Below are 15,805 nucleotides of genomic sequence, written 5' to 3'. Positions count from 1 at the left end.
CAGCTGATGTTCTACTGTATACACAACACATCATCTACAGGAATCTTTGATATCCCCAGTACTGAGGTGAGATACTGAACAGAAACGAGTGAGATGAGACTTTAAACTGTTGCTCAGAGACGAGACCATAACATCTTCTCTTCATCTTCTTCCTCTTGATCTCCTCATCTTTTTCCTTCTTCTCCTGATCCCCTGGTGTTGGACAGAAATCCCTCTGTAACCTATAACATAAAGCTGTTCAAACACTATGTGCTCTGTATTCATCTTTATGTGAGGCTCATGACTGGTAGGAGACGAGCTGCTTGGAGGAGACCGAGTCCTCACAGGGGACGAGCTGCTTGGAGGAGACGAGTCCTCACAGGGGACGAGCTGCTTGGCGGAGACCGAGTCCTCACAGGGGACGAGCTGCTTGGAGAAGACCGAGTCCTTACAGGGGACGAGCTGCTTGAAGGAGACTGATGCTGTATCCTGTCTCCGTCTTCTTGTGTCTGAAGAGACAAACACACAGTGAGATGCGTCTCGTGAAAGGAATCTATAATCAATATTACCTTCACCACCAGCTTGTGTGTTTAAACCTGAATAAATCCTCTATTAAACAATTAAAAACATTTTAACAAGTTATCACAATTTATATTTGAGTAAATATTTGAACACTTTGTCTTTTCCTAACACTGTTTATCAGTTCATTTCTGCTGAACTGAACCCATTTTTCTTTCCTCTCAGTTTAACAGCAGTTACTGAAGCACACAGAGGAACAACTCAGTCATACACTACACAGATTTTTAGTGAACTATAAGTAAAATTATGTACTAATGTAACTTATGATATCTTATTAAATATAGTTTTATTCATCTTTTAGTCAAAAAGTAGACGTTTCTAATAAAATAAACACAAAAGCAGCGCTAGCAAACCCGGCAAGCATGAGGCTAATGATGATGTCTCCTACACCATTAGCCGAAAGGTCCATTTCTGCTCACTGCAACATTTATGGAAATATTATCACTCTTTATTATCATTCTTTATTTATTTATTTTAGACAAATGTGCAAGTCTGTTATCTTTATGCTAATGATCAGGAGTAAACACAAAATGAGGAACATCGCTTTTCCCCTCTTCACTCAGGTACCGATGGTCCTCATCAGCTTTCCGCCTGTTTGGGGATTTTATGGGTGATTTGTTTCTCAATAATAATAATAATAATAATAATAATAATAATAATAATAATAATAATAATAATAATTATAATAAATGATCAACTCTGTGTTTTAAAGAAAATAAAATCCATAAAGTTTAGAAACTCACCGTTCCAGGGGTCGTACAGTTCGCTTCATCCCGGCAGAGGGTCTTCATCCTCCACCTGGAACACGGCGTCTCTCGGAGCTACAGGAGGAAAATCGAAGTGATGCTGAGGAAAGAAAAGTCCAACCAAATAATATCAAATATATAATATAAAATATTTCATATAATACAAATCAAAAGTAATATTTCAGAGTTGAATCCCAGTGGAAACGCGACTGATCCGAAGCTGCTGCTTGTCAGCTGATACACACTGTGTGGTCAAAAGTATTTGGACACTTGTCTTTTCCAGCCAGATGTGGTTCATAAATTCACATAAATTCACATACACTTTAATGCACCATACAGCCAATTAACATGCAAACTGTGAAAACACTTCATAGAAACAGAATGTAGAATCACTGAAAGGATTTTAAAAGGGATTTAAATACCCGCTACAGAGGGAAGCAGGAGCTTTTCTGTAGCTATTATTGCTTTTATGTTCATGGCACAGGACCAAATATCAGTTTATTTTATCTTTCTATAATGAGCTGGAATAAATCATAAATGCTGCGGTGCCAATGAAAGATTAAGGAGAAAAAGAGTCTCCAGGGACCATGATGATTTCTTGGCCTGGATGATGACTGGATAATAAGCTGATTTAGATTCCTACAGCTGTGCTCCTGGATCTATGTGCTGAATTGGGTCCAGTACTACAGAGGGAAACACACCAGAACCATGCCATCCCCATCCAAATACAGGTCCTCACCACTCTGGGGTTAATGACAACAGGTTGTTTCTAGTAAGAAATGGCGGACAGGGAAATATTTTATATAAATATTATATATAATCAACTTTTTTACAAAGACCTTCGTTAGATATAATATAATTTTATTAAATCTCATGCTATAGGTCTGGTATCTGCCCCTGAGTGCCATAATGCCTGTCATTTTGGATGTTATTATTAAGGTGGGTAGTCGATACATAAGGTTTCCCTTCACTGTGGCACACTGACCTGCTTCAGCACATGATTCCTTTATCCTGACACATAGCAGTGTAGGGAACAGACTACAGGCAGCTGCAGGACGTGATAACTGGCTTCTTGGTGACTTTAACAACATGTAGAAATTGTAAACATTGTCCTGAAGTAGTTTATAATATGACAGGTGACAGAGGCTTCACCCCTCAGATGCTCCTCACCCCCTGAAATGCAGATGTGGAGCTCTGGATGTCTCAACTGGTAGATTTCTATACCACCCGGAAAAAGTGTGTAAGATTATCAGGGTGTGTGGTGTTTTGCACAATGTGGCACTGAGGACCAGTTTCCCTCTCCCTCCTGACCTCCCTCCCCCTCAGCATTATGACCCCGAGCCACAGCCCCCTGCCCCACAAGAGGGATATCAACAAGATGCAAGAATCCATGAGGAGGTCATATGCCATTTGAAAGGAAGACAAAAATCATGGTTTAACTTCATCTTTTAATAATTGTGCAATTTTACTTTTGTCACATTTTCCCAAAAGTTTATCATGTGGACTTTAATTATTTAGTTTAAAAGCTTCCTCCAGTTGAGAAACACTGATTTAGAATCAGGATTTAAATGATGTCGAACACTTCAATAAACAAGTGATTTCATATTTTAGATTTTTATTGATTTTATTAATTATTATTGGACATGGAGAGGTTTAGCTTTCAGTTCCTGTCCTTGATGTCCAGACTCACTTGCCTTTTTTTTCTCTCTTTTTTCCTTTTTTTTTTTACTAGAATGGGCGATAGTCGTCTGATCCAGTGCGGCAGGGGAAGAGAAATAGAACTGTGAGACTTCAGTGCAGACCACACCTCATCGTGAAACCTCAAACCAGCACCGTGACGTCTCGATGAGAATACCATTGAGTCTGTTCTGATTGTGTGACATTTGCGACAAAGGATAGGACGACAATTCCAATCACGATGTTTTGCTGGTTCAGTTGTCCATAGAACATAGCCACAGAAGGTGATGGTGTAGTACGTTACAAAGGTGCTTTGCATGATGAAGTCCGTGAAGAGAAAACTGTGAGTGCTCGGAGCACCCAGCGAGCGTGCAGGAACTCCAAACGATTGGGCAAGGGTAATAACCCTACGCACATGAAAGATACGGGTGATCAGCTGAAGTCCTGCAGGAAGATCATAGACAGAGTTCTGGATGGAATCTAGCCACATTCCATCTTGGGAGAACATGTCAGCATGGTGCAGAATGTCGATCACCGGTCTGAACGGGTCCGCATCAGTTTCCCAAACAAATTCGTCCTTTTCTGGAGGAAACCTGAACCATTTACGGGGTAAATGATGGCACCGTTTACCTAAAGGACAGGTGGGCTGCTCCAGGCACCACAGGCGGTGCTTTAGAAGAACAAGGAAAAAACAAGCATCGCAGGTAGCTCTAGAGGTGAGAAAGTTGAAGCGATACCCCTCAGCACATGCTTCGATGTGCGCACACGTGCCTTGATGCAGAAGCATACCTTGCAGAAGCCTCCTTTGTTCACCAGCTGCCATGTTCCTGCACACAGCATAAAATACACACAACAACAACATGATTTCTATATGATATAATCAAAGGATCAGAATTAAAGCGTAGAAAGGGTTTAGTGATTTTAGTTATAAGGAAACGTTTGTTACAGTCATTTTTTTTCATCGACTAGGGCCATAATCCCTCCATCCAAATCCACATAGATGTTTTGATCCATATCTGTGGAGATGTTTTGTGTAGAAGACTCTTCACCTGTAATTTTATACACTGGGAGCTGTACGTATTGTCTAAACAATGACAAGGAATTCCACAACAGATAAAACATGCCACGGCTGCAAGGATTATTAAAATTGTAGTCCCAGTCTGACCCTATTCTACTCTATTTATTAGTATATTATGTTAATTATACTTGGAGTAAACAGGTTACATGAGTTTTATTAAAATATGGGCTAAATAGGTTAAATTAGGCTACTTCATTGTATCTAATAAGATCTATACTAATTATTAGGTCAATTTGTTGGATTAATTTAAAAAGCTAAACTATAAAAGCTAATCTTAGCTAGCCGACTAGTTACCCATGCTAATGTCGCTAAATAATGACTTTGTACTTTTAGAGTCTTCTACTAAATAATCTACAATATTCTACCATAATTATTTAGACGACTTACCAGGTACCTGTATGAATAAATGTTCAATAGAAGAGAATTTTTAATGTTTTTTTAGTTGCTGCTAATCGCTGCTGCTTCTTGCTGCTGTTTGTTTGTTTGGTGGTTGTCAATTTTATTGTCTCTTTACTTACAATTGGTGAATTCACAAATGAGAAACAAAAGCACGCTTTGAATTATATAGACGTGTCACACTGTGACATCACACCTAGATGCCCCGCCCTCTGCCTGTGACATCATCATGTCACTCACTTTATTTCTCTCTCTCTCTTTCTCTTTATCTCTCTCTCACACACACACACACACACTCACTTTGCGCATGTACAGATTACAGAGGGAAGATTACGCACAATCCAGAAGTTGACCCGAGTGACTCTATGAATGTTGTAGAATCATAAATGACCAGATGAAGCTGACTGAGGTGAACCCCTGAAACTTACCCAGGAACAGAGTAGGAACATTCTGGCCACCCATTGGCGTAAATCCCGAATCCCCCCAAAAAATATTTAAAAAACCGCACTCTCTATTATATGTATTCTCTATTATATGAAAAATATATGTATGTATAACTAAAATAATTGTTTAAGTAGAAAAAAAACTACGCAAAAACTGCATTTAGAAACAGTTGAGTTGAGTTGAAAAAAAAATGTTTAACCCTTTTTATAATTCCTTGTTTTTATTGTTGTGATTATTTTTTTGTATGATAGTTTTACTTTATTTATGTAAAGCAGTTTGAATTACCATTGTAATTGACGCAGTCTCCATGCTAATAATAATGATAGAAACAAAGTTTTTCACTGTGGGGACACTGTGTCTCAACTTAAGTTTACTGAACTAAATACTGTTACTTATATGAAAATAAACCCGGTTTCTTGAACCCTGTTTGGTTTCAGCCCCACTTTTGGGCCTCACAGCTGAAAATGACCTTCCTGACTTTCAATGGTAAAAGTTCCTGACAACAGTGTGCTACATACACAATTTACATCTCTTTTGAAACAACACACTTTGGGCTTTACATCATCCAAAGATGCTGAACTTAGAAAAAAATGTGTACATCATAAAAAACTTTCTTTTGGCTTTTCCCGTTAGGGGTCGCCACAGCAGATCATCCACATGTTTGATTTGGCACATGCTTTTACGCTGGATGCCCTTCCTAACGCAACCCTCCCCATTTATCCGGGCTTGGGACCGGCACTAAGGCTTGTGCAACCCTACTGGCTGGGGTTGGTTCCCTGACCAGGGATCGAACCCGGGCCGCAGCGGTGAGAGCGCCGCATCCTAACCACTTGACCACCAGGGAACCTAATGAATCTCTTGACAATACAGACAGAATTGTATATTGTTCTCTGTAAGAAACAGCTTCCTTCTTACCTCCTACCAGACAGCCAAGACTTGTACAGAATACAGGAGATGATGGTCACATGCAAGGAGTGCAGTACCTGCCAGAACTTCCTGTAGTTCCTTAAGTATTGCTGTTGGCCTCTCAGTAGACTACCTATCAATTTATTATTATAATATTTAAATTATAAATGATGACCAATAACGCTGTGCAGATCTATTATATATTTAATTTATTTATTTATAAAGACATACATTTCTATAATTAGAATCTATAAAAGATTATTTGGCTTTTTTTTGGACGACAGGAAGCTGATCTGACTAATGCACTTGGTGACGGCTGGGGGAACGGGCTTTGTGAACTTTTGCTGCCATAATTGCAAAGTCTTGAGAGTGGCTTTGGGGTTGCTGGGTGCAAGATCATGACTGGCATAGATTAATGACAGCTGCACCTCCCACGGCATATCTGCACACAAGATACATGATAAAATTAGAACTTACTGAAGCACTTTCTTTATAATAGAAAACTAAAATTTATAGAATAAAGATAAAGATTGATAAAGATTTGATGATTTAGTAATACAGTACCTTCCAAGTCTTTTTGTGTCCCAAACTCAATAATGCGTTTTGTCAGATTTTCCACTGATGCTGCCAGGTTCTCCTTAAGGCCTTGTTGGCCAAGTCGCCCTGTTTGAGAAGGACAAAGACCATGAGTGAAAAACTGAAAAATCCAGAAATAATGTGCTCCAAAACAGGATTTACAGTAAACTTACCAAGTAGCCTGATAACTGCTGCAACAGAGACGTTTCTAAACTGCCTTCGCTTTGTTTGTGTTTCCAACAGCCAAGTGTTCAAGATCAACCAAACTCTTTTTCTATTAAATAAAAAATTGGATATATTAAGTGTTTGTAGCAGTAACTGATTGACCAATTGTGAGTTCATGCAACAAGAATGGCAAAAATTTCAGCCACTTGATTATTGAGACACACACTGTCTCATATGAGTCTCACATTTGTAGGACTGCAATCTATCAAATGATTATTATTTTTGAAACTAAAAAGCTGGGAATTAAACACGATGACGCGGTTTTGCATTCAGTACCGAATAACATGGGTGTCGGTCCACATCCAGCCCAGTTGTGCACAAAGAAGATCCAGACTGAATACGTAGTCCCAGGCGGTAGGACAGAGATCATCACCATACCAGCGGCTCTTCTGGAATGTCAGACGTTTGTCTTCCAGAAGAGCGTTCAGTGTGCTGGTGATGGTGCTGCAGATGTTTCCAGGAGGAACCTGGCAGAGAAAACATCTTTTCTTCAGTTCATTAAAAAGATGTTTACAATAATATGGTGATGATGGAAAGGTCACAACCAATCACAATTGCAGATCTTTAGAACAGGGAGGTTGTGCTTAACTGTGCATTCTGCATGTCTCTACTCCATTTATTAACACTAATATAAGGAGGAGTTCTAGAAAATGACCTCTGAATGACAGATTTTTTAATTGACATGTGAAGTAGCACACTTTACTATAGGGTTTATGTATCAGACAGTAGCAGGGGTAAATAATGCTCTAGAATAGTACATGAGTATGCAGTTTGAGGCTTTTGTCATCAGCAGTGTCATTAAGAAATGTCATTTACAGTCGTGTTTTTTTTCCCTTTAAGAGAAGTGCAGTCTGAGGCATTCTCTGCAAATGGTCATCAGCATTAACTCACACTAATGCAAAGAATAATATCCTCAAATAGTGACTTGTAACACAAATTGTGAAGCAAAAAAACGAATTAGCTTCACTAGATTACACTGAGACTTGGGAATCAAAACTAGTTGTTGACTGTTGTTGTAGTTGTTGACTGTTCTGATGACTGTGTTGATAAGAATCAGCTACTTACCCTATCCCAGTGCAGATATTTGCTGAGCAAGCATAAAATGTCTCCGTCCGCTTTCATTTTGGTCACGATGTGTATGGCTCTGCATAAAGGGCCGTCATAGGAAAAAACACATGGCCATGCTGTCACCATGACCATTATTAATTTAGGGGCTTCAGGAAAGTCTGCAAAGGAAACAAAACAATACCACAGACGTAAAATTCACTGTATAGAAAGAAATACAAAACCAAGAACAAGACACATTTTGCTTCTTTGTATCATTGTCTGAATCATTTTTAGTAGATATGTAATGAAATGTCAATATAATCTCACCTTCTTTAAGAAGTCTGTAGGCGAGGGCGTGCACTTTATGAGTGTCTCCTCTCTGCTGACATAAGACTACATAAACCCGACAGAGAAACTGCAGGACGTTATGTGACATAGACTTTTTCTCTGCCTTGATCTTGTCCATGATGACTGTCAGAAACGTCTCCGCTAAAGACTAAATGAAGCAGAAGAAAAGGATCATCCAATATCCAACTAAATCAAACATGTACTCAAATCATGTATATAAAACTATTAGATGTGTAGGAAAACTACTAGGCTTTGTTTAAACCAAAACCTGGAGTAAACGTTTTTACACCACAAACCAAATCTACTGCTCATTTTAACAACATCAGGGCACTAAATGAACTTTTACAAATGAGAAAACTCAAATCCACAGCTAAACAATAAAGTTGTTTGAATTTTGTGCACACTAAATAAAACAGAAGATAATAACTGACCTTGTTTACACAAAACACAGATGTGACCGATTTTTCCTCATCTGTCAGACCAGGAAGTTTACATCTCCCTTTAAGTAGTGCAGAAACCCAGTTAGTAGATAATAAATCATAACTGGCATCATGAAGAGTTTCCAGTGCACAAGCGATGAGGGATTGTGTTTTGTTGTGTTTGTGCTGTGCAGCATCGATTCGAGGTCTTTTAGCAGTCGTGGGTTGTGACGTGTCTGATGCAGTTCTCTTTGCTCTCGGGTTTGTCTGGGTTTGATTTCCTGCGATGGGATATTTGAAATCAGATACACGTAAACACAAACACATTAAATGTATTATTTTATATTTTATATACAATAACCAGAATTTATACTTCACTTTGTAGGATAAAGAAAAATGTGACCATATTAAGATCTTCGGCTGATTAACATTCTATCATGAATGACTCCTAATTACAGCTCAATGTGAAGTAACAGGTTCAGCTGACGTTGTTTGCTGCTGTTCATGAAGCCTTTGGTGTGTGTTTTTTGGAAGATGTTGATCTTTCTCTAGTTCCACGTTCTCCTTATGGTTTTGCCCAATTTATGGTGACGGTATTTGGATTACGATCTGGATTTATGTGCCTGTTTATTTATTAGACATCATTTTAATCTGAATTTGCAGCCACTCTTTTTATCATTACAGGACAGACATCAAGGAACAAAGATTCAAACTGTCACTGACAAACACCCTTCCAGAGAGACGTATATTATTTCCTTATAGAACATAAAACATGACTGTTAAACATTAAGGGTTATTAGGATGGTGAAAGAAATTTGCATTGTCGACTCTTTTTTCATTACATACAAAACAAACAACTGGCCTCGCTGTTCCAATACTTTTGGAAGGGGAACGTACATACTAGCTTTAGCACATGCTAAGATCGAATTGTATCTTCTCCAGAAAATAGTTTACAACAAGTCACATTTAAATACCTTTGTCAGCTTTCTGCTTATTGTCAGTTTGAGTGAAGGAACTCTTTGTCTCTGCAATGACAATCACCAGTTTATTACATTGTCAATGCAAATACTTTACACATCAAAATATACAGAACCTCAGATAGATTATTGTACTACCTTTGTTCAACTCGTTCTTGAGTTTTTTCTGTTAAGGTTCAAAGACAAAAACCAGAGACAAGACAAATGGCATTTAGTTTCACTTAGTCACAGTTCTCACTTAAAGTTTCATTATGTCTGCATTTGAAATCAAAAGAAAGTACCTCCATTAAGCAGATGATTTTCTCGAGACTTCTCATTTTGCACTTCAGCTCTTGAATTTCCAGATGTTTACTGGTGTTTTCGGCTGTACAATAGTTAACAGAATGATATGAAAAGGTGCTCAGATCACACTAATCACATTATATGTTTATTTGATAGAAATGAATCATGCAGTAATAATGTGCTTTTACTGTCTTACACACTGAAAGCAGAAACATTCAAACTATACACACCTTTAAGTGCCAGAAGCTGGTTTTCAATACCAGAGTTCCTTTGGAAAAGAAAAAGAAACGTTCAGATAGAACACGATGTTCATTGGCACTTTATCTGTAGGATGATTTTGTTTGCAGACATTTACATAAATTAAATGTGACGAAATCATGTGACATGAACAATTCTACAGTATAGATGATATATTGGGGGGGGGTGTTTTTACAGAAAAAATTATTAGTAAAAATAAAGTATAAACAGTAAAAAAAAAATTACTTGTTTGTGTCTGTGTTCAGCATCTTTAAACTTTTCGAGTCTACAGTCAGTTTCTTTTTTATTTTAAGAAAATTACCCACACACAGTCTTAATTGTCAGCTGTCCAGAAAAATGGCGGTGTGTGTACCAGTTTCCATGGCAAAGAGGGCGTGGCTTTGGGCCGTGTACTTCTGTCTCGGTCTCCATTGATTTGTTCGTCATGGAAAATTGATGCACCAATCGGGGACGCGGACGCTACCAGAGAGGCGGGGCTTCTGCGTTGCATACGTTGCACAGTATTTGTAATGATTTTGCATTAATGTTATAATATCTGATAGCCATTAGAGGGCACTCTCGTGCTGCATGTGGGTGTGTTTGCAGTGTGCAGAGTAAACGAGTAAAAAACGCTGTGCAGTCATGTCTCCGGTTCTTTCTGCGCATGCTCCGAACTTAATGGGATAATATGTGTTTTATAACATAATGATGCAAACATAACAGTATTTACATTCATCACATTACTGTGCTGGAAAACAATACAAATTAAATAAAAAAGAAGAAAAAGTGTAGAAGAAGAAAAGCGGGACAAAGACAGAGGTAATGCGATGTAATGAATGGTGATGATCATATAAATAAACTCAGTTTAGTAAAAGTTTGTGAACAAACTTTATATTGGTCCAGTTTTTAAAGTTTATTCTAAAAGTTATAAATAGTGTAATAAGTGGACAAGAAATATGAGTTGTTCATGTCACACAGATTTTTTATTTAGTTTTTTTTATTTCAATTCAGTGTCATTACAAAATAGGTTTAAATTTGTCGAGATTTTATTTGGACAAACATATCGGACAAAAGAAATCAGCAACATATATTGGTCATCCTGTATCAGTCGACCTCTAGGTGTGAGTTTAAATGATATGCTCAGTTGTATGTATGAGATAATTGTAGTCTGGACGGTGAGACGCCACTAAGCGTTAATATTATAATAATTACACTGATCTATTAGAGACGCTTATCAGAAAAGTCCGAATCAAATCCACTCACAAGTGCAGCAGATTCATGTGATGTGAAATAAAGTCCTAATGGCAGCAGCATTATACAGTCATATATATATTTCTATAAAAGAGCTCTGATACGGATTTCAGTCTTTAAGAAGAACATCTTCAGAGGGGGTTTTTCTCGTCCTGGTATCATAAGTGTAGATAAACATAGGTTGTGTTTAATTGACAGCCCTGATGAAGTCTGATGACCTGAAGAGGGTGGAGCTGAGACTTCAGACAGCAGACGGACTTCTGAGGAGGAACATCAGCACCACACGAGAGGTTAGAGGTCACCCAACCTGTAATTAATCCTGGAGGAATTAAGTGTGATTAGAGAGATAGTGATTTAAATGTGTTAATGCAGCTGTGTGTGTGTGTGTGTGTGTGTGTGTGTGTGTGTGTGTGTGTGTGTGTGTTACTGCAGTTATGATAATAATAATAAGAATTATAAGTATTTTGGGGGCTGTTCATCAACCATACAAGTGCTGGTCAGATTTGCAACGATGATGTAATTGATGACTTTGCAACAAACAAAGCAAGAAAGATCTGTTTTTAGGAAAATGACTTTGTAGTGAAAAATGTATTTATTATTATTATTATTACAATTTATTATTATTTATATTCATATTGTATTTATGTATTTATGTATTTATTTGTAAATGTATTTACTGTAAAGATAAAGTAAGTGCAGATTGTTGTTAGTTATTTATCTTTTTAGGTGGCAGCAGGATGGGAGCAGGTCATGACGTGGAAAGGAGACTCTCTGCTTGCAGACTTTCTGTGACGTAGCTTCCTGTGTTTGACTGTGTTTTTAAACAAACTTTACTATTTATCTCTCCTTTTTTGTGTGTCTGCCTTTGAGCACAGGTGAGGACTCGTTCGATGCCCAGCTGCGAGAGCGGAAAGCGGTGCTGGAAACATCCCGGGCGGACGCTCACTCGTCCCAGGTAAATTCCCGGGTTGAATCTAACGCTTCCAGCACCTCAACTCCGCGTGTTTCTCTGCCCAGGCCCACGGACCCTGGATGCTGCAGCAGCGGAAGACACGAGCCAAGCCCCGGTCCAGGACGTCTCCCCCACCACCACCACCGGCCTTCGAGATCTCGACCGAGAACCGCTTCGCCCCTCTCCGCGAGACGGAACGTCATACTGTGATTCTTGGAGATTCCATCGTCCGGCATGTCCGCGCTACCGAAAACAAAGGTAAGGTGCACACTCGCTGTTTTCCTGGTGCTCGTGTTCTCGATGTCGCTGTGCAGGTACCCGCGATCCTGTCATTCCGATTCAAATCAGTCCGATTGAAAGATTTAGCAGTGGACTTTTTACATGAGACGTTATCTAAGCTGATGTGATGTTCACAATCACGACTTTGTGACGTGCACTTTGTGTATATTTTCTGAAAGGAATGATAAATGGGCCGATTCGAGATCTGATACGGATGCCAGGTGAAGAGGAGGTGGAGATTTGAGGAAGCACATTTTGTCCCTCAAGTATTGGGTCTTATCAACAGCATTAATCGTGTTAACGCATTTGCATGGAAGAATTTTTATTTTGTTCGGTTTATAAAAAGGTTCATGTCATGAAGCCTCTTGTGCGAGTATTTTAATTATTTTTTTAGTCCGAATCTTGATGTTATTGTTACAATAATTATGGGAGTCACGTGATTAAGGAATGAACGATACGGACCAGAAGAGATGAGGGTGAGCTACTCATTCTGTTTATCATCATTTGTCCTTTAGCTGCCTTGTCATATTTTCATTATTGGAACTAATGTCAGAGTTCGTGTATGTAGACGTGTGTATGGGTATCTGCTTATTGGAAATGTACCATTTTATATTATTTCTGATCAAAGGAACGAAATGATCTAAAGAACCAAGTCACTGAAATGAGGCCATCTTCCAATCACTAGCAGTGATCAGTAATACTGATGAGTGCCATACGGGGGCACTAATGCTTCGAGTAATACCAGGGAATGGATCAACGAATAAAAGATGCTCTTAGCATGGAAAACGATGCATTTGTGGCCTGTACACAATAAGATAGAAGAAAGACAAGAAACAAACAGCAATAATCAATAGACTGGAAAGCTTACCGAACAAAAGTCCAGCAGGGGGCGCTCGCCTCTAACCCGGGTGTGTGTTTCTACAGAGAAACACTACAGGAGCTCATGTAGAGTCGCGCCATCACCATCTCTGTGACGTAGCATCCCTGATTGGTGCAACAATCTTTTTAATCCACCAATGAAACTTCATAGTCAAATGTCATGCTGTCATAGTAACATGCAAACATTGTAAGTCCACTATTGAATCGAAGGCCGTTGTTGAGACCAGACGTTTGTTTACTGCAGTGGGAATGTTCACTTTAAAACTGCAACAACATACAGAAATATTGCATTCTCATTTCTTCAATTACACTAAATATTGACAAATATATATTCTGTATATGTTCTAGATCTGTATTGAGCAAGTATAAGAGAGAACATTAAATATGATGTCACATGTAGTGACAGACATTTTCACGTTGTTCTAATCAACAGTATTCGGGGACCTACGTTCCTGTGGTGGTGAACATGACTGCGAGTTCTCCAGAAGAACAAATGCTGGTAATGTACAGTTCAAACACACACTGTTTTTCACACAGAATAAACTAAAGCCCATCACTTCCTCATCACCTAAACACACTGTTCATTTAGATTTTACTTACCGCAGCCAAACGGCCTCATTTTGTAAACCCCTTGATCACTTACTCTGTCTTTAAGTGAACTAAACGAAGAGGAATGAATCTCCATATAGAGGAATGTGAGCGCAACTGGCAACCGCTCTAAAAGGACACGGCTCTGATTTGATTAAACAGAGTGAAGGTTATTCATGAAGTATATCAGAATTGTACAAATCAATGAAACTACTTACTCTATGAACTCTATTTGAACGAAATCATTACTGAGTTTGGACCAAAATGATATCTGTATGCTAATGTGTGCTAATCAGGAAATACGTTCTACCTACCTTTCCTAGCCTGACTTTAAAATCCCACCCCTGTCTGGCCTGCACTTCCTCCCTCACTCTGCCCTGTCTTTCCCTCCTGCATTGCCTGAGTTTATCTCACCCACATTACTTCACCTACATTACCATACCTAACTGTGCTATATGTAATGAGGCACACAGGGACAAGGTAGAGACTTGGAGGTTGTTCGATGTAGTTGTGAGAAAGGTCAGGGGTCATGTGTGTACCCTGGTGCTTGAATTTGAATGCTTTGAACCAGACTCCATTCCCAATGGTCCCTCCACTGCAGCATCATCCATCTACCAAGAGGACGGTGCGTGTGCTTACTCTTTGTTTCAGTACTGGTTCATTTTCTGAGTATATGAGCCTCAATTATTATAATTTTTTTTATTTTTGACTCGTCTAGTCAGTGATTTAATTGCTACTGTCTCTGTTGTCTACAGATGAACAGCTTGAGAGTTATTCAGTAAAATCTGCTGCATTCGATGGCGCTGAAAAGTCTACCTCTTCAGCTGAGCCCGGTCCTGCACAAGCCGTCACACCAAAGCCAGATAAAACAGAGCCTGTGCACGTGCCCCCAGAGGTTCCAGCTTCTGCTCTATTCACCATCGATGAGCCGAAACAGACACAGCTCCTCGTCCTGACGACTCCCGATCGCTCAGAGAGGTGAGTTTAGGGCTCGTCGCTGTCCCTGCACTGGATTTTAATTGGTCAAAATCTTTTACAATGTGACTAAATTAAACGTGTAGTCCAGCATTTTCCAACATGTTTTAATTAAGACGTATTGCAAATTGTTAAACTGTTGTGCATGTTAAACGGTGTTGACTACAAAAGTAGCCTGAAAGAACAAATCCGTACTTTTAGAAATAAAACCCGTACTTTTTAAATACGTTTTTTACAAATAAAAGAATTAAACATCTTTAAATTTCAATATGCAATATTATCTTTTGGTAATGGCGTATAAAAATCTCACATAATCCTTCCTTTTTCCCACAACTGCCCTTTGACTTTCATTGTAATCGAGTGATGAGTAACGTTTTCTGCTCGTCTCAATAAACTAGGAGGCATGTTAGCTCTTGGTTGTAGTTTTTGAACATGGACTACAAATACTGTAGATATAAACTGAGGTGCCAACACTGGAGTATTTCTTTAAATAACTATATATAAAGATAGAAATGCTGTCGTTCACTTCGGTGAATGTGTGAAACCTACATTTACACTACAAATTCACAGTAATCCTGGTGTTTTATTATTAATTGGGTGTGTTTGTGTGTTAGGATAAGCCAGAGCTCGCTTTCCAGCAGTCTGACTTTGACCTTGAGCCAGTCTCAACCACAGTCGAGAATTCCAGTGTGTCTCCTGTGATTGTGGAGCATCTGGCTTCAGCAGAAACACCAGCAGATGAGATCGAAGCGCAGGAAGCCGAGCCGCCGAAGAACGAACCCGAGCCCAGCTCTGAGGATGAAATGCACAGTGAGACCTACTTCTTCTGACTCGCACACTTCATCATGTTTTTCACTACTTTTCATGTCTGCTTTTGCTCGTTTCTTTCTCAGAGCCAGAGATGGAGAATAAGAGGATACAATATAGTAGAGACTTTTTTTTGAGCATCCAGTTCATGGCTGATT

At 39.0% G+C, this 15,805-nt stretch overlaps 1 protein-coding gene across 1 annotated transcript; it reads right to left on the bottom strand.

The window, feature by feature from the left end:
* Positions 1 to 6,053: 6,053 nt before the first annotated feature.
* Positions 6,054 to 10,300, bottom strand: LOC310734107 (little elongation complex subunit 1-like; the record flags this gene model as incomplete). The annotated part of the gene is made up of 12 exons (XM_083555764.1): positions 10,163 to 10,300; positions 9,910 to 9,947; positions 9,679 to 9,761; positions 9,536 to 9,563; positions 9,395 to 9,445; positions 8,433 to 8,701; positions 7,981 to 8,149; positions 7,672 to 7,832; positions 6,883 to 7,073; positions 6,555 to 6,655; positions 6,370 to 6,468; positions 6,054 to 6,247 (listed from the first exon to the last, which is right to left on the bottom strand). The coding sequence occupies exons 1-12, from the start codon at positions 10,183 to 10,185 to the stop codon at positions 6,054 to 6,056; spliced, it is 1,407 nt and encodes a 468-aa protein (XP_083411890.1). The 5' UTR covers positions 10,186 to 10,300.
* Positions 10,301 to 15,805: the final 5,505 nt, after the last annotated feature.

The sequence above is a fragment of the Silurus aristotelis genome (genome assembly GCF_946808225.1).
Source record: "Silurus aristotelis genome assembly, chromosome: 1".
NCBI lineage: Eukaryota > Metazoa > Chordata > Actinopteri > Siluriformes > Siluridae > Silurus > Silurus aristotelis.
Note: the sequence above shows the minus strand (reverse complement) of the source record. Positions and strands in the feature narration are given on the sequence as shown.